The 25,066-nt window shown below is 38.9% G+C and overlaps 3 protein-coding genes, 1 long non-coding RNA gene and 1 other non-coding gene across 5 annotated transcripts; 1 reads left to right on the top strand and 4 right to left on the bottom strand.

Moving 5' to 3' along the window:
• Positions 1-689: 689 nt before the first annotated feature.
• Positions 690-5,279, top strand: AMK2 (adenosine monophosphate kinase). Its single transcript, XM_021970534.2, has 7 exons — positions 690-1,053; positions 1,194-1,289; positions 1,709-1,837; positions 1,906-2,040; positions 2,311-2,457; positions 2,615-2,689; positions 4,889-5,279. The coding sequence occupies exons 1-7, from the start codon at positions 823-825 to the stop codon at positions 4,991-4,993; spliced, it is 918 nt and encodes a 305-aa protein (XP_021826226.1). The 5' UTR covers positions 690-822; the 3' UTR covers positions 4,994-5,279.
• An 825-nt stretch (positions 5,280-6,104) lies between these two features.
• CCR4 (CRINKLY4 related 4) lies at positions 6,105-8,755 on the bottom strand. The gene has a single exon (XM_021970436.2). The coding sequence runs from the start codon at positions 8,622-8,624 to the stop codon at positions 6,264-6,266; it is 2,361 nt and encodes a 786-aa protein (XP_021826128.1). The 5' UTR covers positions 8,625-8,755; the 3' UTR covers positions 6,105-6,263.
• A 2,015-nt stretch (positions 8,756-10,770) lies between these two features.
• LOC110767014 (uncharacterized) lies at positions 10,771-11,876 on the bottom strand. Its single transcript, XR_015837024.1, has 3 exons — positions 11,636-11,876; positions 10,996-11,552; positions 10,771-10,910 (listed from the first exon to the last, which is right to left on the bottom strand). It is a non-coding gene; the product is annotated as an uncharacterized LOC110767014 (long non-coding RNA).
• Positions 11,877-12,934: 1,058 nt separating this feature from the next.
• LOC110767013 (Leucine-rich receptor-like protein kinase family protein) lies at positions 12,935-18,460 on the bottom strand. Its single transcript, XM_021970434.2, has 3 exons — positions 17,732-18,460; positions 14,487-17,199; positions 12,935-13,482 (listed from the first exon to the last, which is right to left on the bottom strand). Exons 2-3 carry the CDS (start codon positions 17,056-17,058, stop codon positions 13,094-13,096), a joined length of 2,961 nt encoding a protein of 986 aa, XP_021826126.1. The 5' UTR covers positions 17,059-17,199; positions 17,732-18,460; the 3' UTR covers positions 12,935-13,093.
• A 3,495-nt stretch (positions 18,461-21,955) lies between these two features.
• On the bottom strand, positions 21,956-22,062 carry LOC148298108 (small nucleolar RNA R71). Its single transcript, XR_015833239.1, has one exon. It is a non-coding gene; the product is annotated as a small nucleolar RNA R71 (small nucleolar RNA).
• Positions 22,063-25,066: the final 3,004 nt, after the last annotated feature.

Here is a 25,066-nt window from a genome sequence, read left to right as displayed (position 1 = left end):
ATATTGACTTGGTTGGGTGATAGAGTCCTTCAGAATTGCAATGTTCTTTAGACATTATTTCTCCTCTACCCCGCTTGTAGATCAATAGGAATCTGCCCACCAGGATTAAACTATCACAAATCAAAGCCTGGAGAAGTGATAATGTGATTCCAAAATTCTATGTCCTCCGTTCAAACAGAATTCGACTAGGCCCACTTCCTATTTAGTAATTTAAGTGAGTTGGTGCTTATAAACCATGTGAGGAAGCAACTCTATTTCAATGTGGGACAAAGTAAAAGTGTTTTCTTATACAAACTCTAATATTATTTACATACATATTTTAACAAGATATTTGTCATGACTGAGCGATCCCTAAGCAAGCCGTTAGTGTAAAGGATATTTTTCTTAATGAGAATATAACTGCACGTTTATAAATTGTAAACGTTGAAGTATGCAGTGACCAATTTAGCTAAATTTTATGCTTACTAACCAAAAAGGTTTTTAACCAAGTGACCAAAGGCTTTGCACGCGTGTGTGAGCCACCTAACGAAAAAGTAATGGCATATCTATAAATTTGTAAAGTTTGGGGGTACTCATTTCTTTTCTCTTTATACAAGCGATATTGGAGAAGAGAAATCGAACCTAGAAAGTTTAAATGTAGGGGTAAATGTTTAGGGTAAATACTCCTTTTAACCCCTTTATATAACCCATTGCGCCCTTCTTTTTAATCTCTCTATCCAGAGAGCATAACTCTGCCCACTCCAATCGAAGAATCAAAATTTCTTTGGTTCCATCTATCTCAGTGGTCGCTGGGGCTAGCGTGAGTGAAAGAGAGAAAGCAAAATGGCTTGCAATGTAAACGTAGTCCACCAAGCAGCAATGGCGTCAGCCATAGGCCAGCCTAACAAGCCTTCTCAGCGGCCGAACGCGTCTCTGTCTGCGCCATCCAATTCAAAGCCCAAATCTTGTTGTAAGCTTCTTTTGTCCTCACAGTCTTCTTTCATTTCCGGTTTCTCTCCCTCTCGCCCTCAAACCCTAACTCCGTTTCGTTCCAGCAGAGCTCAGAATTTCCCGGTACGCATTTCACCTACACTCAATCAATCAGAGTAGAATTTTTAGTAGGCCTTTTGTATTTTTGGCCATTTTTTGGTTTTTCTTTAATTTAATTGGGTTGAGAATTGAGCATGGTTTGGCTGATTGTTAATTACAAACAGGTTGTGGGGTCTGCCAAGGCAGAGCCGCTGAGAATAATGATATCAGGGGCGCCTGCTTCTGGTAAAGGAACGCAATGCCAGCTCATTACCCAGAAGGTGAGTTCTCACAATGACCAAATATTACTTAAAAATGCAATGCCAGTGTTTGTTTTTCTTAATAATTTTTGGCATTTTCAATTACCTCATCCAAAGAAAACGTAAAGGGTTTGTTAGTTTACTGATGCTTTTTTGCCTAAAAGGCCAATTTTGGGTTGTGTATCCTATTCTTATGCATTTCAGTAAAAGTTTTGAACGCCAATTTGCAGTTTTTTTTTGCCTAAGATGTGCACATAAAGCAATTGATGAATTTCAGATGATTATGTGTGTATCTTCTTGATATTAAAAGTTCGGGTCAGAGGAGTTTTCAAATCCTAATGAATTATTCCATTGTTTACATAAGTTACCACTTACCACTTTATGTCATGATTTTCTCATGATAAAAAGCAGATTGAATCGAGTCATCCTCCTGTATGCAGTATGGTTTAGTGCATGTCGCTGCTGGAGATTTACTTAGAGCAGAGATTGCATCTGGGAGTGAAAATGGAAGGCGTGCAAGGGAGTGCATGGAACAAGGGCAATTGGTTCCAGATGAAATAGTTGTCATGGTAGGGAAATTATATTCATGTCGACACATCTTCATTCTAGTGGTGATTCCTTGGTTTTAATCCTGCAGATGGTGAAGGAGCGTCTATTGCAGCCAGATTCTAAAGAAAAAGGTTGGCTTTTGGATGGATACCCTAGGAGCTCATCGCAAGCAATTGCTCTTAAGGAATTAGGGTTTAAGCCGGATCTTTTCATTCTTCTAGAAGTAAGGAATTGTTTTTTATGCGGTTTTTATTTATAATTGTTAAGGAGCATTGTAAATAGATAGGAGCTTGTAGAAGCTTCTTTACATATTGTAGTTATTTTATTTGATTTCTTTGTAAGTTTATAAGCCATGAAAGTTCATTTTGTAACATGAATTTCAGCTTTTGTTGATGCATAGAGGGAAAAAACCCCATGTAAATTCCCCTTTGCTGGACACAAAAAGTAATATCACTTCATAACTCTTGTTATCCATGTGACATTGCATTTGCAGGTCCCTGAAGAGATTCTTGTTGAGAGAGTTGTTGGAAGAAGGTTAGATCCTATTACTGGAAAGATATACCATTTAAAGTATTCTCCGCCAGAGACCCAAGAGATTGCGTCAAGGCTCACCCAACGTTTTGATGATACAGAAGAAAAGGTACATTTCAAATCATTCTTCGAATTTGTAATACTTTGACTTCAAGGTAATCAATTATCGTTTCCTTCTTGTTTAATAGTTCCTTAACCCTCTGCTAGTGCGTAGGTTTACTTCTTAGCGAGAATATTACATTTTCTTTTGCATGTACTTCTTTAAGGTGAAATTGCGATTGAACACTCATCATCAGAATGTGGAGGCCGTACTTTCAATGTATGAAGACATAACAATTAAGGCATGGATATAATCTCTCTCTCTCTCTCTCTCTCTCTCTCTTCTCCTTCCCTCTCTAATGTGTGTTAGAGATGCATATGTTTATTTGTACAATGCATGTAGTACTTAATATGTGCACTATATATTTACGCTTATATGTGAATTGTGATGACCTGGCCAAATGTATACAAAAGAGAACCCAAATAAATCGAGTTTTAGTTGGTGGAACAGAACTGTATTGGTCATTGGTGTGAACATTCTTGTGTTATAAAAAAATTTATGATGTGTTTATTTTCAGAGCTAGATATCACAAAATGTATCCACATATTTGGAGTGTCCAATATCCTTGCCCTACTGACCCATATTTGTTAGGATTAAAGATGAAAATATCAGCCGATATTCTGATATAGAGAGGTCAACCAATTTCTTCCCCAGTATCCTAGATATTCCGATATTTCAGCAGAATATCAGAGATCAGTGGATATTTCCATGTTGGCATTCAAACATAGAAAAACTGCTGATTTTTTATTACCAAAAAGAAGAGTAAGAGCATTAACAACCCGAGTCTAGTCTGTGTTTTAGTCCCTAATTAAGGCAAATCAAGTTTCATGTAGAATCTCCATGTTTAAAATCAAGTAGGCATTGTTTCCATTCACAGTCACTAATATCAGAATTCCATCGATACCTCTGTAAACTTGAGTGTCTCTATTATCCTCATGGCCCATATCTTCATCCTTGGGCTGGTTGAAGTAAAGCATCCATGCAAACAAATCCTCTAAAAATAAATGGCCGACATCTTCTTTGTTCTTTGATATACTTTTACTAAAGGGAAGCCCTTACATGGTTGAATTTTAGATTGTCTTAACCACTTAGGGACTGGAAATTACCTTCAGAATTTTACTTCTCAACGATGATGATCACATTATTGTTAAGTTTAAATTTATTGGGTCTTGCTGCCGGAGCTCATCCAATTTCAGTTCTACTAATCAAAACTCAAACTCATTCTTAGACCTATTATCTGCAACTTCACCACATCCAAACCCCAAATTACAACTCTTACACGCCTACCATTAACCCCAGACCTACCTATCATGTACGCAAAACAACTATGCTCTGCCATCAATATGATAATTTATTTGGTCTATTGATATATAGTTGGCTATGCAACTCGTTTCTCATCAGGCTCAAAACTTCTTTATGAACACAGCCAAATCTTTGTTAACTGGGAGCTTGATTTGTTTTATAAAAGAAAGCCAATTTTTGTTTTTGTTTTTCAAATGAAGTCCAACTATGTTCCCTCAATTTGATGTGTTAATAATCCCAAGTTGTTAAAACTTAAGAAGAAGCTCATAATAAGCCCAGATTTCTTTTTTGTTTCTTTTTTACATGAGCATTAATTGACCAATTCTGTAGTAGTTTGGGGTAATTTAACTTTACTTCAGCAAACTTTTTACTAATGCCCTTTTCTTATTCTTTTTTAATTTTATATATTTATAATTTATTAACTGTTAGTTTGCTTGAAGGGTCTTGTTTGCATTTTTCATATTACTCTAGTCCCAATTGTTCAAACACGTAATAGCATATTTGCACCTGAGTACTCCACCATACCAGTAAGACTGTGATGTTCAGTCGGTTTAACCCTTACTAGTCAGCACTTTTCGCACCAGGTGCTTATGGGTGCCTCCAAGGTTCTACAGGATAACCGTGTCCTCAAAATGAAATGCACAGTTACTTGATTGCTAATCATTTTCAAAGCTAAAGTTTCTTGTGTTATCTTTTTCGTGTCTTTATAAATTTGCTCAAGGCATGTTCCATGGGTGCAAAGTTAAGCCTAGTAGCAGGGTCCACATTTAGGTCACGTACCATTTCTTCTTCCTTGGGAGTAAAAAGTCCACAACTAAACTTTCTTTTTCCAAGCAAGCTAAAATGTTACGCGGTATCACGATGTCATCAATTGAAGGGTCCTAGAATAGAAATATAGACATAAGTTAAGCATCAATGATGATATCATAATCATCTGTAGATGTATAATGTGCTTGGGTTGCTGAGGCTCTTATGCAGGTCATTACTGACATTCTTTATAAACTTAAAAGCAAATTAGGATAATTATGAGATGGAAAGAGCTTTCCATTACCTGTATGATGAAAATATGATATTGATTTGATTGGATTTTCTTTTATTCACTGTATCTAACTTAGAGAGAGTCATTTGTTTTCTTCAGGTTAATGGCAGTGTTAACAAGGAGGATGTGTTTACCCAAATTGACAGTGCGCTCACCCAACTACTTGATAAAAGGCAGGCTACTTCAGAATCTCTGGCAGCATAAGTGTATAGAATGGTTTAGGCTCCCATTTTTACAAGTGTTCTAGAAAAGTTGAGTCAATAATTTGTGCACGATTTGATTGTTTGGCTGCGATTGCAACCTACTGCGGAGGAGAAGAGAACTTGTGCATGTCCTGGTCTGCCAAAAAGGAAAAATAGTTACATCCGTGCTGTGTCATTTACTTGCAGTGCATACAGATTAGCTTAAACTGCCCTTCTCAGTATGGGTATGGGATTACAATTGTATTTATTTATTTATAATGGCAAATTAGAAAATATTGTGCATTGAATTTTGTAGTAGTATATGCTTACTCGATTTGTTGCAAGGACCAGCTCACGTGTGTCTTTCGACTTAGGCTTGTAAGCATATATTCTTATTTTGTTTTGAGCATTAGGCTGATGCTGCAATTGTAGCCCCCATCTACCATGTTAGCGCCGGTGACCCCAAGGGTCATGGTGGCACAGGCCCCTTCTGGGGGGTGCTCACTGCATGAGGTCAAAAAATGTAAATTTGAGTTCCTATCTTGGGAAGAAAGAGAGTAAAGTTTGCTAAGTTTTATGGCCTGGGTTTTTTAATTGAATTATGGGAAAACCATCATGAGAGTTGGTCAGGGTGACAGACTCATGATTCTAGAATAACGAACTTCAGCTACACGTGTTCTAAAGAATGGAAACATGGGATCAACCTCGGGTCACGTGGCTTTGCTCGCCAGGAAAATTGTCAGGAGACCATATTATTGTATCTGAATGTGTATCACATCTTTAATAGAAGTGTAACCTACTTTGTGTTGAAATATCTTACTTTTCCGAGACGTGATGCACAATATAGTACAATAATAGGTTTTTTTTAGTATTTCTTTAGGTATTATAAAGATATTGTTGTAATGGATGGTGTCTTCATGTATTATAAAATATAAAAATATGGGTCTTTTTTTTTTCAATTTTTTATATTATTATTACATATTTCTTGCTGACAGCATATTTGGTGCTTTATTGACTTCGCAATCTAAAGACTTCCTCCAATTGAACTTTTGTTCTTGAAGGAGAAAAAAAATATTCAAAGCTAAAAAAGATTTGAATGAAACCAAGACCAAGTTGAAGAAAAGAAAAATTGGTTTGGCCGAAGAAAGAAGAGAATATTATAAGTTGAAATTTACATGTACACTTTTTGTGTGGGGTATATCCAGATTTTGCCTTGACTAATGAGCAAAAAAAATCAATATATGCATTACAAAGAATTTAAAAAAAATTGACCATTTCATATGGCATGGAAGCTACGTGGAAGACTGAGTCGTGGAAGGTGAGCGAGAAACGCTTGCCAAGCAAAAACTCAACGCTCTTTCCAAGCTACTCACTATGTCAGTCATGGATGGCCTGTCCCTACCTTCCAAACTTACACAATCCGCCGCCAAGTACCCAACGTATGCCACGGCCTCGATCTCAAACGGGTTCGGGTCGGGCATTTTCGGGTCCAATATCCGATGGATCTCATCGTTCACAATGTACGGCACCACAAAATCCACAACGTTTCTTGGCACCCCGTTTTCATTCTTGTGAATTGCGTTGTAACCCGACAACAGCTCTAGCAACACCACTCCAAAGCTGTACACGTCACTCTTCGTCGTCAGCTGTTGCAGCCGGTAGTACTCTGGGTCCATGTACCCGAATGTACCGGCTGCCCGGAGTGAGAGGTACGACTGGTTGTCCTCCGGGCCCATCAAGGATAGCCCGAAGTCCGACACCTTGGCGCGCAATGTGTCGTCCAGTAATATGTTGGACGACTTGATGTCACGGTGTATGACTGGTGGGACTGCGTACATGTGGAGGTACTCAACGCCTCGGGCTGCGTCGAGTGCCACGTTGATGCGCGCGGCCCATGAGACTAGAGGGGAGTGTGGGAGATTGTGGAGATGGTCGTGGAGAGTGGCGTTGTTCATGTACTCGTACACCAAAATACGCTCTTTTGTGTCTTCGAAAAAGCCGAGCAAGCGGACTAAGTTCTTGTGGTTGAGGCGGGAGAGGGATTCGAGCTCGTTGACGAAAGCGTTGTCTTTGTCCTCCTGGCGCCTTGTGTGTCCACCGACGTAGGAGGAGGCTGAGGTCTCGGCGCGCTTGATGGCCACTTGGCGGCCGTCAGTTAATCTGGCGTAGTAGACTGAGCCATAGCTGCCTGTTCCGATTTTGTGTTCTTCGGAGAAGTTGGAAGTGGCTTCTAGAAGTTCTTCCAATGAAAATTCCTCCAAAGAAGCCCCATTGGCACCCATGCTCACCACATGGCTCAGCCGCTTCTCCAACACCGGCTGCCCTGCCACTACAGCTGCGGCAGCAGTGCCTTGATTACTATGATGACCTTGTAACTGGGTCACCTCCAAGGGGCCCGAGTCATGAATGCGGCTTCCTCTAATTTTGCAAAACTTGAACACCAAGAAACAACATACCAAAACGAAAGCTAAGGAGCCGACACACCCCACTACAAAAAAAGCCACCATTTTCTTGCTCCATTTACTCCCTGATGATGATGAGGGCTTCCCGATCTCTGGTGCCGGTGACGGTGCCAATGGTAGTTGATCAGGCAGCTCTGTCCCATCACCGGGTTGGCATACATATCCTTGTTCACAAAATCTACCGTAGCCTGGTAATGCATTGCTCCATGATGGGCACTCCTTTGTACACGGCCCTGGCTTCACGTCACCCTCGAACACCATGAAATTGTTTGAGGCATCAAAAATTGGGTTGCCCCAGCAATACAAGGAAAAATTAGATGACAGAACTCCGCAGAAGACACTTCGTTTTGCTTCAATTGTTACGAAATAAGTATCTTGCAGAGCCACAGGCAAGCTGAAGTTATTTTCACCCCAGCAAACAACTGTTCCATTAGTCCTCCTGAGAGCACAACTGCGGTTCTCTCCCAAGGCCAGAGATGTGAATTTCTCTTGTGGTTTCTCACCCTTCATATCTCCCCAACAATGCAAACAACCATTCTCCGATGAGATGGCACAAGCATGATTGAACCCTGCACTTACAGCACTGCAATTCCAGCTAGGCTCCTTTCCAACCACTTTACCATTGCTTCCTAAGCAAATAACTTTCCCAATTTTTGATACCCCGCATACAAAATTCTCTCCCACGGCGATGCTTGAGAAGTCATAGCTGTGTCGATTCGGGATTGAATTGAATCTGCGCCATTGCCAGCATTCGACGCGGCTAGTACTCCCGTCAACAAGGCCGCATACATGGGAATTTCCAGCAACAAGTTGCTTGAGAGCCGAACCGCGGTAGATACGCTTGGGGCCGCGCATGTTAGTACCATTGGCAGAGAACCTCCAGCAAATCAAAATTGAAGTATTGGGGGAAGAAGACGGGGACATCAACGAGCATAAAAACCCATCTCCAGCAACTATACCAGTGAAGGAAGAAGAAGCCTTCTTGTCGACAGGAATTCGAATTCCACTAGGAAAACTAGTACAATTGAGAAAGGAAGACTGGTTGTTGGGATGTATGAGCGCACAGACTAATGTTTGATTTGAAGTCTCAGAGATTGATAGAGTGGAGAGTGAATAAAAGCAACATGGAAAGAATGAAACCAAGGAAAAGCTGAGGATCAGAAAGATGCTATTGTACCAAAAGGCAGCCATAGAGAAATTTTGTCAAATAATTGGTGGGTGCAGAAAATTTCATGGTGGAGAGGAAGAGAGAGATGGGGAAGAAATGAGAGATGGAGTTTTTGAACAATGGTGGTTTTTTGGGACCAATTTAAACGTGCTGAAGGTGGCCAAAGAAAAAGACCAGATTACACGCTTTGGGAGTCTTTAACTTTGATAGAGTTTTTGAAGACCAAAGACCAAGTCCTTTGAAAATAAAGGTGGAGAGAGAGAGAGAGAGAGAGCGTGTGCGTGTGGGTCAAAGACTCGGACAAACTAATTGACCTCTCTTGTACTGTTTACTGAGTTACAAGTTATGTATTTATATAATCTTACTTACTAGCTTACTACTCCAAGCAGGAAAGTAAATCTAATAGCACCAACGAACTGAACTTGAAAATGGATAGTGATTTTGTGGGCTTGTGTTGTCTCACGTTGTATGAAAAATTAGCTCAGTGAGGGATTATAACTTTAGTGATTAAGAGTATTTACTCTCTACACCCAATGTTCTATGTTTGATTTTCCCTTCCTCAATATCGCTAAATGAAAAAAAACATAAAAAAATTGCTCAACTCAAACATGACCGGTTGAGCTAAAAAGTGAAAGAATCAAAACGTGGACATCACCCCCAAAAAGTACGGATCATATCTCTTCTAAAAATGAAATTTTATCTTCTTTTTATAATAATCCGATATTATTTTGTAGGTCATAACAAAATAATATTAAATTAACTAGCTCCCTTTCTTACACAATAAATTCATACGTCAATTAAACGTATTGTATCTTTGAAAGCACCACCAGGTCCTAATGGAGTTCATGTTATTTTCTTTTAACAAAACGTTGGCGTATTGTCAAGAAAATATTTATGTAGTCAATGCTTTTTACAATGAAAAATCTCTTCAAAAATTAAATAATACTTGTCCCAACGACTAACCTCGCAGAAAATTGGACACGAATTACTATCGAATCTTCCAAAGAAATTAGATATGGAGAAAGGTCATGATATGACGACTCACATCCAATTATAATATCCCAAACACTTATAAAAAGTAGTTTCAAATTATATAATTGTCGAAAATATGAAAAATTCTATTAGTAGGTCTTTGACCGGAAGATATGAAAAATTACGTTCTTGAGCCGAATAATAGTTTACAACTTGACTAAATTTTAGAAGACTGCAAAGTGCAAACCTTACTAAACTAAAGGTTTCAATCAAATTGAAAGGTCTACCACCTCCACCATGCAGATGCAGTTCAAGAATTCGAATATGTACCTCATTGCATATTTGAACCCCCAAGGTACGCATAAAGCACAAAATGGCTGGGATGAGATGGAAGAAGAGAATGACTAGAGTTACAAACATAAGCAGTAATGAATCAATGTAGTTCCATTCCATTACGGCATGTAGAAGCCTCCTTTTGTTTTTTTTCCTCAGTAAGTATTTCTGCTTACCTGCAATAATATCAGAATGGTGCATCAGGCAGTTTTAAGAATTATCAACAGAAGCACTCAATAATATCAAAACGACATGAGAGCTGAAGATGGTGAAGATTTCATGAAAGCACTCAATTACTAATATTTATCAATTATAATTGTTCATCACTGTCATCACCGCCAATAGCTTCACATCATTCAGAAGTACAGTTAATTATGCAGGACTGGGGCATGGGCAAATTTCCTCTTCTTAGAGGTAGAAGGATCTTGGTGCTGCCTCTGAACAATTACAGCATTGCCATCAAGAAGTTGGAGATTCCCCTAACAAATAATTGCATTAAAGTCACACCGAACATCATGAATTTTTTAACTGGTTCACCTCTCTTTTTCTCCATATCATACCAAGAAATCTTGTCAAAGCTGTCAGGAGGTTCAAAATAGTTATTCTTCAAAACGACCATTTGACCACTCTTTGAAAACCTCAAAGGTGTGCAAACAGCAAATGTCCAACGAACATCGCTCTCGTTAATAGAAAAAAGCATCGCCCAAGATTTTGTCACTCCATATTCCTTCATAGCCCAAACATGACTTCCGGCCTTATTATTAACAATAAAACATAAGCAGCCTCCCAAGACAGTCAAACCCGGCAGAGGAAAAGCATGCATAACGTCCTCCGGGGTGGGAAATTCGTGATATAAGGGTTAGAATTATGAATTTGTTACCCAAATCAGGATTGGTAAGCCAATGTAGAGCACTGTTCAAACAGTGAATATAAGAACCAAAATAACGATGATTGGAAGGTAAGTTCTGGATCCTTTTCCATGAGTTGGATTTTAGGCTATAAACCTTCACTTCAGAAGAACAAAAACCATTAGAAGTACGAAACTCCATAATACTAACAACTTTGTAGTCATCAGTAGCAGAATCATACCCGAACCCAAACCTGGCAACTTCACTTTCCATTATCTCAGAGGGTGAGAATGAGATTCTCTTGAACCTTTGAATGGAGGGATTCCATAAAGCAACATCTTTTTTGTTGTTGTTTGCAATGCATAGTAAACCATGACAGTAACCCGCTCTATCAGTACAACTGCGCCGGTGTCTCAAGGGCAGCTCAAGTTTGATGGCTCTCTTGGCGATGCTATCGTTGTCGTAAAATGGGAATGAGAAGAAATTTGTGCGCCAATTGTTTGAATGAATTAAAAGGGAGCGAAAAGAGCTGGTTTGGATGGAGCGTTGGTGATGGGCATCGATGAAGCGTCGGCCATGGATGATGGCATTCCAAGCTTCGCAAACACACATGAATCACATCAAATCCTTGGGCGTAAGCCGTAAATGAATGTCGAACACAAGCTCCGGTGGGATGTATGGGGTGGTTGTTGAAAGCTTGGGTTTAGGGTTAGAATTTGGGGCCATTTCAATTTGTGTTCAACACTCAACCTACTCTCAGAGTCAACAGAAAAATCTAATTTCTTGACAGCTCTCCTCCTATAACAAGAACCCTAACAATCAAATTATATTATATTTTATTTATAAATAAAGAAGAAAAGAAATTAAGCACAATAACAAACCTTAATGCTTCCGATTATGCCTCTGGCGCCTGTGTCTGCGAGTATCCGATCAGAGAGAAACGAACAGGATGATGAACAAAATGAAGAAGAAGATGAACGAAAAGAAAAACCTTTTCTGGAATTTCTTCACAACTGTTACAATTTCTGGAGTTAGACTTAACTAAACAGAATTAGTAACTAAAACTAACCTAGCTGCCTGCCTACTCTACTCCCCTCTTCCACTGTATTATGTGTTTGGCAGCCAAGAAAAGGAAAGAAAATAGACCATTTTGACTTTTTTTTTTTTTTTTTAAAAAAAAAAAAAGACAAAGGTATAGCCTCACGGCTATACTATTAATTAAAAGAAATTAAAAAGGACCCGGGTATAGCCGGGCGGCTATACTATTTATTAAAAGAAATTAAAAAGGACCCGGGTATTGCCGGCCGGCTATACTAGAAATTAAAAAAGGACCCTCGTATAGCCGCCCGGCTATACTCGCTAAATATATTATATTACAATTTATAGCCGAGCGGCTATACTATTTATTAAAAGAAATTTTAAAAAAACCCGTGTATAGCCGCGCGGCTATACTATTAGTTAAAAGAAATTATAAAACCCGAGTATAGCCGAACGGCTATACTCTTTAAATATATTATATTTACGAAGTCTAGCCGAACGGCTATACTATTTATTTTAAAAAAAATTCAAACAGGCCCGGAGTATAGCCGCGCGGCTATACTATTAATTAAAAGAAATTAAACAAGGACCCGTCTATACTTTTTTAATATCAAAGTATAGCCGCGCGGCTATACGATTGATTAAGAGAAATTAAAAAGGCCCCGTGTATAGCCGAACGGCTATACGGTTTAAATTTCAAAGTATAGCCGTGCGGCTATACGATTTACTAAAAGAAAAGAAATTATAGTATAGCCGCGCGTTATAATACCACTTATCAGTCCGCCATTTGCATGTCTCCTTCCCAGGCGGTTTATGGGCAGGAACCTCCCACTATTCTCACATACATAGCTGGTTCGACTGCTGTAGCTGATGTTGATTCCGGCCTCCGAGACCGATATGCTCTACTTAAGCAACTCCGTGTACAAGCTGCGCAAGATCGTATGCGTGTGTATGCTAATAAGAACCGGACATACCAACTGTGATGGTCATTCAGAATCTGAATGTCGCAAGAAACATCCTCAACTTGTACAACTTTATCATCATTTTGATTCTCTTGATTTCTGTGACAAATAATTCAGAATCTTCTGGATGATGTTTTGCTTGTACTCACATTTCATTTTAATTTACTTTTTCTCCACAAATTTGGTTAATTCAAGCGTCTATTTCCATTGCATAGTGATCTTACATTTAACAGTACATTGAATAAGCATTTTATTTTAAATTCTTCACTTACACACATCGCAAGCCTTGTAAAGAAATTAACGCTTGTATGAAACTTTTTAACCTTGAAATAGCTACTGCTAAATAAGTAACTCATGACTGGAGAATTCCTTCCCATTTTTGTCAGAGTTGCTCTTTGGAGACCTGAAAGTGCTGGGATCAGCATCAGTAAGCATCTTGATAACGTCCCGCATCGTAGGGCGCAAGGATGGTAGCTTGGTAGTACAAAGAACAGCAACCTTCAAAACCTTGATCATGTCATCCTGGACAGATTCATATGCCACTTTATCATCTAGAATTTTAACAACATTTTCACGGTCACTGAGGTTAGTTGAAACCCAGTAAACAATATCTTTTCCTTCCCCGTAGTCCTCTTCGATCGGTCTCCTACCAGTTACTAGCTCCAGCAGCACAACACCGAAGCTATATACATCGCATTTTTCGGTGACTTTAGGAGTATATGCCAGCTCTGCACAGAAAACCAGTATAAAAATTTGAATACATGTTCGTAGAAACAATTTTAAACGCAGAAGGACGTACAGGGGATTTTGACAGACATCTAACCAATTGCTAAGAAAGGAAACAACAAGTCATGGATTTCTTACAGATACTAATTAGAATGCAAAACTATATATATGTCTTGTTTCCAAAAGTCTACTGTTAGGCATCCAAATCTCTGAATAATTGTAAAACTATTTGTTACTTGAAATTCTGATAACTAAATTCGTATCTGCTTACTTAATAATTTGATAACTCTGCATTGCTCCTGAAGAAGAATTCATGTTTTAAGCATGAATGGAGGCGTAGACACACGGGTACGTGAATGTAAATTGTCATGTACCAACCAGATGATACCAAGGAAATGTTTTAAGAGGACAACAATAAAACTCCAATATTTGGAATTTAAATTCCTAGATTTTACTCAAAAGGAATGAAATTAAGAGATTAGTATAAGTGTATTGAGTATTAGGGCATTAAACCTATAAACATTATACAACAATGAGCTTGCAAGATTATGAAAATTGTAAGTCCTACTGCTGGCAGCTCCAGGAATGGTGTTCATGATTATCTACAGATCCTTCATTCTAGAACTATGGGGGACCTAATTAATCAAAATGAAAACTCTTTTACAGTGGTGAGTGTACGACAAAGATTATATTGCTACGTTTGAAGCTCAACTTGATACAGGGACAAATCTGAAAGTGAATTGGTTGAAAATCTTTACTCTAAGCACAAGATTGTGAGATAAAAATCTTAAGTGAATTACAGACAGAAAAAAGAAGGCAACATGCAGATCTTTTGAGCAGATCAAAATTCTAGAGCTGTAAAAAATGTCACAAAAAGGAATAGCTTCAAGAATACCAAAGCTAAATGACATAGTCCACGAGATAGTTTCAAATAATAATAGTACTAATATACTAATCACATGATATTAATAAGAAACAGGATATGCTTTATAGGTTTGAAACTCACCGGGAGCAATATACCCATGCGTGCCAGCCAAGGAGCTGTAATCAGAACCCTTCTGAGAGTTCTCTGCAATCTTTGCAACCCCAAAATCAGCAACTTTCGGCTCATAATCATCATCGAGCAGAATATTGGTTGATTTTATATCTCTATGAATTATAGGTGGTGAACAATCATGGTGCAGATAAGAAATCCCCCTAGCTGCTCCCAAAGCAATCTTATACCTCTGGTACCAATCCAATTGTGGCTGCCCACCTTTAATCTGTCTGTGAAGAGCTTCAAACAAATTACCATTTGGCATGTACTCAAACACCAGAAGACTAGATCCTCCCTTCACTAAACAAGCATAAAGCTTCAATATATTTCTGTGCCTGATCTTTCCCAAAATGTCCATCTCTGCAGTCAAAAGCTTCATGCCATCTCCTTTCCACAGTTGCTTTACAGCTACTGTACCGCCACCTTTCTTCAAATCCATGCGATACACTCTCCCTGTACTGCCACTCCCAATCAAATTTTCTTCTTCCAGATCACATATTTCATCTGCATCTATTTCCAATTGGTGAAAAGATGCAAGTTTCCATTTGGGATCTATTTCCTTCCCCCCATCCAAATCATTTTCTCTGTCAGCCTCACCAAGCTTGAAGTTCTTGTAACTGACAAGCAGCAATCCAGCTAAAATAGCAACCAATGCAGATGCTATAATGGAGAACAAAACCAGTTTATTTTCAAGCACCTTTTTCTGACTAGGCTTCTTAGTGCAAATATTCATCCCAGAATTCGTACGGCTTCTGGAATATTGGTCTACGCAGAGTCCCTTGTTTCCATTGAAGGCTTTGTCTCCTCCCATGGTCAGAAGATCAGATGGTACTCTTCCAGATAACTGATTGCCAGACAAATCTATAGAACTTAGCTTCAATTTCACCAAATTTTCTGGAATCGAACCTGTGAGTTTATTTTCCGAGAGATTTAGAGAGTTCAAAGGGCTTATCAGTGAAAATGTACTGGGGATATTACTAGTTAAAGAATTCCAAGCAAGATTCATGTCCACCAACCTAACACAATTTCCCAGTTCTGATGGTATTGGTCCTGTCAAAGAATTTTGTTCAAGATGCAATGATGACAGCTGCTTTAGCGCACCAATTTCAGAAGGTATGTCACCAGAGAAGTTGTTATTACTCAAATAGAGCCTCTCCAAGGTAGACAGCTTCCCAAGTTCCAGTGGAAGATTACCTGAGAATCTATTGTTCTGCAATATCAACTGATTCAAGCTGGTTGAAAACCCAATGCTGGGGGATACCCCTCCGCTAAAGTTGTTATCACTAAAATCGATAATTTTCGCATTCGGAAGTGACCAAACCTCAGTTGGAATCTTCCCAGACAAACGATTCTGATTGACTCTGAATCTCTCTAGAGATTTACAGTGAGCATAAGAATCTGGCAGCTCCCCAGAAAAATTGTTGTCCAAAGCAAGCAAAAATTGTAACTTGCCTTGTTCACAAAGAAACTTTGGGAAACCACCCGAAAACAGATTTTCGGATATGTCAATGCTTGCCAAAGGTGAGAATCTGCCAAAATTTGTGGGAAATTCCCCAGAAAATCTGTTTCCATAAATTGAGACTGCAGAAAGGTGTTCCATATCTCCAAACCCAGCAGGAAATACCCCAGAGAAATTGTTTCCGTATAACTGAAAAACCACTAAATTCTTTAGATTTCCTATCACCGAAGGCAGTTTCCCATAAAATTTGTTTGAAGAGATATCGAATTCCCGCAGAAGGGCGAGATTAGCAAGCTCCGGTGGGATTTCTCCAGTCAAATTGTTATTAAAAAGTTCAATCTTATGTAGATTTTGTAGCTTGGAAATCGACTTAGAGAGCTTCCCTGAGAGCTTGTTTTTCGACATACCCAACGTCTGCAATGCGTTCATTTCATAAAGAGATTCCGGAATCTCTCCTCTCAACTGGGAAGCCACCAGATACAGCCAAGTCAAGTTCTTCAAGTTTCCAAGCCCCTCGGGAATCTCACCTTCATCAAAGTCATTTTCCCCAAGGCCCAGAGAAACCAACCCTGTCAGATTCGCCACCCAAGATGGGAACGCCGCGGAGAAGGAGTTTGCTGAAAGATCAAGAATTTTCAAGTTTGCAAGTGCAGAAAGATCTGGGATTCTTCCCATCATTTTATTGCCGGTGAGATTTAATGCTCTAAGGTTGCCACAACGAGTGAGTTGCGCCGGAAGCCTTCCTGTAATGTTGTTCAAAGGCAGCGAAAGCGTGGTGAGGCTGTCCAGCACACCAATGGAGGGTGAAATCTCACCAGAGAGGTTCTTGTTGTCGAGAGAAATTCCAATGACTCTCCCCGATTCGCAAGTAACTCCGAAGAAGAAACCGCAAGGCGACTCCGCCGTCTCATTCCAGGAATCAAGAAAGCTCAAAGGGTCTTTGAGCCGCCCTTTGAACTCAAGGAGGGCCTCAGTTTCAAACCTGAGAGGCATACAAGGCGGAAAAAGCAAAGAGAGGAAAATGGTCAACTTGAAAGCCGCTAGCAAAAACTGGAGGGAAGGAAGTAGGACTTGGGTGGCCATTGCAGAAAAATAGTAGGGGCAAAACGGTCAATTGGAGAAAATAGGGAATCTTGTGTAAATCTAGCTTAATGGATCCACAACCACCCCATTATTGCTGCTACATGGACTTGGTGGTGGGTGGACTGATCATCCTGGAAACAGCTGATCACAAAACGCCCACAAATCATTGTCTGCGACACTTATCTTTTAATTTAAACCACAAATACGATAATATATACGAATAAAATAAATAAATAAATAAATAAATAAAAGCTTTACAGTTACAATTAATATAATAAGCAATTCTAAGACTAGGGGGGTGACGTTAAAACGTCAATTTTGTCTGTAGCTGTGGATTGCTAATAATTGTCTTTTGTTAGTGTGTAAAGAGAAGAAGAGATTATCCTTTGAAGTCACTCATTAATCTATTTGGGTTTTATATTGCCTACTAAGCAAAGAAAGAAAAAAAACTAATATTAATTATATTTTTGCAAATTCCAACACAAATTCAGATTTTCTTTTTGTTGTTTTTGTTTTTTTTTTTCATACCAAAAACATTTATTGTTTTGGTTGATGGAATGATGAAGCAAGTAGAAATGCTCAGAAAAGTGAAAGAAAAGTTCGAGAATGAAGAAATCCAACAGAAATCAGTATCAATTTATAGTTAAAAGAGGTGAGAGAGAAGATTCAGTACCTGAGAGGAAGTGAGAGATTTTCATGAACTACGAAGTGGGCAATGAATGGCTCAGAAATCTCATCTATCTTGAAGAAGAGCAGCTTAGTTTGGATCAACTGGATGGATGGTCTTTGTGACAAAATCTTACAGAATCAAGAAGAAAGTGAGGAGGAAATATAACCGCTTTGCTTTGGTGCTGAGCTATTCAACTGCATGTACGCTTGAAAGAAACCCACATGTTTGTTGAGGGGCTGAGACTGAGAGCTAACCACCCATCACTCAGTTGATTAAGAGACTAAATATGAAAATGACAACAGAAAAAGAAAAACTACCCAAGAAATGAAAAAGAGAAAGAAGTAAAAAAGCAGAGGATATAGGAAGGAAGTAGAGAGATTGAGAGCAGAGACAAAAGTGCTCCCCTCAAGCTCACCACTCAGTAAATTTTAAGAGACTAAATAAGAAAATGAAGATGAAAAAGAAAAAAAAAACTACCCAAGAAAGGAAAGTGAAAAAGAAGGGAAAAAAAAAAAGCAGAGGATATAGGAAGAAAGAAGGAAGAAGAGAGATTGGGAGCAGAGACAAAAGTGCTTTATGAGCAAGATATTGGAAATTAGTGGCCTCCTCGAAAACAGCGAGAGAGTAGGGGAAGAATTATTGGTGTATGGTGATGGATGATGGGATGTGCATGATGATGGCGTTTGCAATCAAATTCCAATATCATCATAAGATTGATGCGTTTATGGGAGCGAAGAGGGTGAGTCGTATGCAGTCAAGAAAACGCAAGACAAAGAAGAGACGTGTTGAACAGTGTTGGTGACTGTTTTTTGGGTCCATCACCCATGTCGATGTGTGGTGTGGGTATGGGACAAAAGATAATTAGTGAAAGCAACAAAGACGTACGGTCGGTTGTGGTTGAGGATGAGTTTTTTCCTGGATACAACACGAAGTGAAAGTTAAAGAAAACTACAATGATCTAAAAAATGAGCTGAGATTCAACATGTATTTTGTTCTTACTGTCTTGTAATGCTTGTGTCTACTGGTTTATGTTTTTCTGGAGTTTCTGTATTGCAAGCACTTCTATTTGGGCTGTGTACTTACTGTATGTATTATGTGTTTTTTGCCCTGCTTTCAACGAATTCTACTGTTTCGCAACCAAAAAAAAAAAAAAAAAAACCTTTATTATACATTTTTTTTAAAGAGTTGTTAAAAAAAATAAACATTACAAGCTACACTTGTCCATAATGAGTTTTCATATTCTAAAATATTGCATTATAATCTCATAATCAATATAAGCAAAAACATGAAGAATGGCTCATGAGTATCTCGACAGAGGACAACTAACAGATAAGGCTGATGTTTATGCATTTGGTGTGATGGTTCTTGACATTGTACACGGCATGAAGTAAAGGGAATCTTTATAAAAACATGAGTTTCATTTAAGAAGAAATGTGTCATATGGTCAATTGTTAAGCTCATAATTTCATGCATATACATGCCCAATTTACTTACTTCTTTTGCTTAGTTTCCTATAATTCTGAGTTATTTGCCTCTATTTGTGTGTTTTGTAGGCCAATAGAGCAAGAGAGCATAATTCATGCAATTCAAGCATGTTAAGGCCTAATTTGGATGAATGGAAGAAGAGCTTAAAGACAAACTCATTTTTCCTACAGCCTCTTGCCAGTCCAGTTTCATGGGTCATATTGCAAGCTTTGTTTCAGCAATCTACACAGCTCGGATGAGGCAGAATTTTTCATGAAAGTTGTTCCAATGGGTGTGTACTATAACATATCCAAAATTCAGCCCCATTGGATAAATATGGAGTCTGTTACCTAGCAAATACAGAGCCATGCTCAGGATGGATTTTATCAGCGCGCAAAATGAGTTAGCAATTTGTTTTGGCCTTAACTTCCTCCTCCGACCTTGGATTGGCCCAAATGATATATGGCTGGAAAGAAGACATTCTGAACTTCAAGTTTGAGTGCTTAAAGTCTTAATTTGCTTAAGGGAAGCCCAATTCGTAAGCCCTTGAAGTTTCTGGTCATGCTGACCTCAGGATGAGCTATTGTTTCTGGTTGGAAGCTTGGTCATGGTGAGCTAGGCATGAGCTATTGAGCTTGTTGGAAGCTTGGTCATGGTGACATGAAGATGAGCTAGGGCTGCTGGTGGGATTTATTGGTGAAGTGCATCAACCAATTCAGATTTTATAATGCAAGTGTTGTATGCATTAGTGAAGTGCATCAACCAATTTAGATTGTATAATGCAAGTGTTGAATGCATTAGCCATATTGAATTCAGATTTATCACTCCCCTCTCCCTATAAATACCACATCCATTCCACATTCAAAACACAACAAATCCTGAGATTCACAACCCCCACAATTCACTCCAACCATCCTCAAACACTCTCACAATCCCAAACACTCCAACAATCACCAAAACAACTCCAGCAAACTTCTCTTCCATTTCCCTACGAATTTCATCTTCCTTAGCCATCACCACTCACTCAAACTCATCCCAAATCACCTCCATATTCTTCATACATCTTTCTAGAAGTGGGGAAGCTCTTGGAGAAGCATTAGAAGTGGAGAAGCACTTGGAGAAGCCTTGGACACCACAAGAACTTCAGAAAAAGGGTTTTTCTACTCTTATTGCATTCATTATGTTTTCTCATTTCTGTTCAAGTCTCTTTTCCATTATGAGTAGCTAAATCCATAACTAGGGCTTCGATGTAACCTAACATGAATATTCTGGGTTTATAAGTTTGGAGTTTCAAGTTTGATTCATGATTCATGTTCTTATTCATTATGCTTATAAGTTAACATGCTTGTTTGAATGATTGATCACCATTAGAACTTGTTTGTTAACTATCTTGGTTTGAATTAAGAGTATACACCATGCTTTAATTCGAATTGAACTATGAATAGGAAGAGTATGTATGGACATTCGACAACAGGGATTAGATACATACTTGGTTGTTTAAAATGTTCTTCTATGCTTAATGGGTTCCTAATGCTTAATTTTAGGTTAGACAACAAATGATCAAATTAGGGAATTAGGAACACAAGGTTAGGACCAAACACCATGGCCTAATCATACTTTAGCTAGAATCAATCTTTGAATCTGAATTAGACTTGTTACTTGAATCTTTATAACCCAGAATTGAATTGTTATGGTGAATCGAATGCCCTAGTCTCCAAACCTGTGTTTTAACTTTCAAAATCACCCTTTGTTACTTTTGTTTACTTGCTTTCCGTTGCAATTTCAGTTTGTTCATTTCTTTCTATAATCACAAGCATTCTCACTTCAAAGTTCATTTTAATCTTGCTGCATTTGTTTTCAAACTCACTCTTGCTTTAAATTCTGTTTTAGATTTAACTTCCTAACTTCTTGAATTTGGTAATCTAAAGTACATAACTAATTTGAACTTCTCAGTCTTCGTGGGTACGACCTCGTACTTGTCTTGCTATACTACTAATTGCCCCGTACAATTGCGAGTTAACATATTATTAACAACAAATTTTGGCGCCGTTGCCGGGGACTGAACGAAAGTTCTTCCCTGGTTATGTGCCCAAGGTTACCCTATTCTTTTTAGTGTTTCTAATTAATCTAATTTTCTGTTTCAGGTAGTTTATGTCTAAAAATCCATTACTTGAACAAGTGAGGTCTTCGTTCCAACGTTCTAGATCTTTGAACGCAGGACCATCATTGCAACCCAGACGAGTGACCTCTGAAATTCAGAATCGTCTAGAAAGGGAGTTGTCAACTGCAAAAGAGCAAGCTCTTGCTACATTTACAAGTCTTGCTCTCCACACTGAACTTCCCGGTTCTTCACTTTCAAATTCGGAAGCAAGTTCAGACCAAGAAGAAGAAGAAATGATGGCTGCCATTGAGTTCATGGGAGAACTTGATATCCCAACAATTCCAGCATCTCCTTCAAGCATTTTGCTGCCCACTGTAGCTCGAAATTATGAGCTTAAATCTTCTCATCTTAATATGCTGCCTTCCTTTTATGGTTTACCTAATGAAGATCCATTGACTCATATAAAGGATATTTTTAATGTTGTGAGTTCTTTTCCCTTGACAGGTGTGACAGAAGATCAACTTCGAATGAGAGTGTTTCCATACACTTTAAAGGATAAGGCGAAGTATTGGTTGAATTCTTTGAAGCCTGGTTCACTCACTACATGGTCTGCCATTCAAAAGAAGTTCCTAGAAAAATACTTCTCCACGCAAAAGACCGACATGCTTAGGGACAAGATCTTGTTATTTGCACAGCAAGATGATGAATCGTTTTGTGAAGCATGGGAGAAATTCAATGGGTTGCTCAACCAATGTCCTCATCATGGGATTCCATTGAAGCTTCAAATGCGTATGTTTTATAAAGGACTAACCCCTTCTAGTCATAATATAGTCACCAATTTTGCAGGTGGTTCTTTTAAAACCAAAACTCCAGAAGAAACGTACGAACTCTTTGAGGAGATAGCAATGGAGACCCAACATACGGATACAAGAGGTAAACGTGTTATTAGTGGTTCTAATGATGCTTCTAGTGTGCAGATTTCAAAACTGGAACAAAAGCTAGATGCTCTTCTTGCATTAAACTCAAGAAGCCCTCCGAAGGAAGTGTGTAGCATTTGTGAATCTCATGACCATGCTACCACAGCTTGTCCACTTGGGGCTGGATATCCAGAATTTGTGCAAGAGCAAGCTAAGTTGGTAAATTCCTACAACCAAGGTCCAAGAAATGATCCATACTCTCAAAGTTATAATCCAGGTTGGAGGAATCATCCAAACTTTTCATGGAGAAATACCCAGAATCAAGCAAATCCCCCTTCATTCCAAAGGCCACAACAATCATCATCATCATTGGAAGATATAGTGAAGCAGATGGCAATCAACCAATCCAATTTTCAGCAAACTACACAAGCTGCCATCTCCAAGTTGGAAGTCCAATTAGGCCAAATAGCTGCTGAAATAACTCAAAGAGTGCCTGGGAAATGGCCAAGCCAAACTGAGATCAATCCAAAGAACCCAGAAGCCAAGGCCATTCATGTGCTCAGATCAGGTAAGATCATTGATAATAAAGATGATTCTAATCTTTCAAATGATGTTGTGATTGTAGAAGATAAAGACGAGGAGACCATGGCTACGGAAGGAGAACAACTCAAAACTTCTCAATCTGCTCCTAAGGCCAAATCAGATTCTCAGAAATCCGATCAATTCCAATTGCATAAAAGGGATGACAAATTTGTGCCACCACATCTTCAAGAAGATAGATACGTGCCACCCGCTCCATATGTTCCACAAATTCCATTTCCAGGCCGTCTTAAGAAAGCAAAGCAAGATAAGGCTTTTAAAGAGATTTATGATATTTTGAGTAAAGTTAATATCAATTTGCCTTTGCTTGATCTTATTGAACAGATTCCTGCATATGGAAAATTCATCAAGGACTTGAAAACTCACAAGCTCAATTTCGCGCCAAATGAAGGAGTAAAGCTCGACCAGAATGTAAGTGCTGTATTGCAAAGGAAGCTTCCACCAAAACTAGATGATCCTGGCAGCTTTGACATTCCCATTAACATTGGAGGCAAGAAGGTTGGAAGAGCCATGTTGGACTTGGGAGCAAGCATCAATGTTTTGCCATATTCAGTTTATCAAGAGCTTGGCTTAGAAGGGATGAAGAAGACTTCAATGCGACTTGAACTAGCTGATCATTCTATAAAATATCCAAAAGGTATTGTAGAAGATATTCTAGTTCAAGTTAATACACTAATTCTCCCTGCTGATTTTGTAGTGATGGACATGGAAGACAATCCAAATGGAGATCGTGTTGATCCCATTCTCCTAGGCAGACCATTCATGGCCACTGCAGACACAATCATCAAAGTGAAAGATAGCACCCTCTCCATGACTGTTTTGGGTGAAACTGTTGAATTTAAAATGCTTAATGCTCTATCTCAACCTTCTATCTCTCTTGATTCTTGCTTTTCAATTGATGTTGTGGATCATGAGGTTTCTTCCAAAATTTTGCAGAGAAAGTCTAATGATGCTCTAGAAGCTGTCTTAACACAAGAAGATGAAGATCTTTGTGAACCGGAGTTCCAAGAAGTGGTGGCTGCCTTAGAAGTGTTTCCGCCATACCCACCATCCTTTAGGCCACCAATCGAGCCTCTTGGACCATCATCCACGAAATTGGAGCCATCCATTGTCATCCCACCAAAGCTAGAACTTAAACCTCTTCCCAATAATCTTAAATATACATATTTGGGTGCTAACGAAACTCTCCATGTTATAATTGCTGCAGGTCTCTCCTCACATGAAGAAGAGAGCTTAATTAAAGTTCTAAAAGAGCATAAAACAGCCATTGGGTGGACCATAGCAGACATCAAAGGAATTAGTCCAAGCATGTGCATGCACCGGATTTTAATGGAAGAAGACAGCAAACCATCTCGTGATGCCCAAAGGAGGCTAAATCCCAACATGAAAGAGGTGGTTAGAGCTGAAGTTTTAAAGCTACTCGATGTAGGAATCATCTACCCAATTTCAGATTCTAAGTGGGTGAGCCCTGTGCAAGTTGTTCCAAAGAAGTCCGGAATCACCGTTGTGAAGAATGAGAAGAATGAGCTAGTTCCTACACGAACTGTCACTGGTTGGAGAGTTTGCATTGATTACAGGAAGTTGAACACATCCACTAGAAAAGATCATTTCCCCTTACCTTTTATTGATCAAATGCTTGAACGTTTATCTGGCCATGCTTACTATTGTTTTCTTGATGGTTTTTCAGGTTATAATCAAATTCCCATTGCTCCGGAAGACCAAGAGAAAACCACATTCACATGCCCATTTGGTACGTTTGCTTATAGAAGGATGCCATTCGGTTTGTGCAATGCCCCAGCAACTTTCCAAAGATGCATGATGTCAATCTTTTCAGATATGGTGGAACGATTCATTGAGGTATTTATGGATGATTTTTCAGTTTTTGGTTCCTCTTTTGATAATTGTCTTCACCACTTGTCTCTAGTGCTTAAAAGATGCCAGGAAACAAATCTGATTTTGAATTGGGAGAAGTGTCACTTCATGGTGAGACAAGGCATTGTGCTAGGCCATGTGATTTCAAGCAAGGGAATCGAAGTGGATAAAGCCAAGATCGACCTCATCTCAAATCTTCCACCCCCTACCTCTGTTAAAGGAATTAGAAGCTTTCTAGGTCATGCTGGATTCTATAGAAGGTTCATCAAAAATTTCTCAAGCATTACAAGGCCATTGTGTAATCTCCTTGCTAAGGATGCTGTTTTTGAGTTTAATGAAGCTTGCATGGAAGCTTTTACTACCTTGAAGAGGGAGCTAACTTCA

The sequence above is a fragment of the Prunus avium genome, chromosome 1, assembly GCF_965620075.1.
Source record: "Prunus avium chromosome 1, drPruAviu1.hap1.1, whole genome shotgun sequence".
Lineage (NCBI taxonomy): Eukaryota > Viridiplantae > Streptophyta > Magnoliopsida > Rosales > Rosaceae > Prunus > Prunus avium.
The sequence above is the reverse complement of the archived record's forward strand: the minus strand, read 5'-3'. Positions and strand labels throughout refer to the sequence as shown.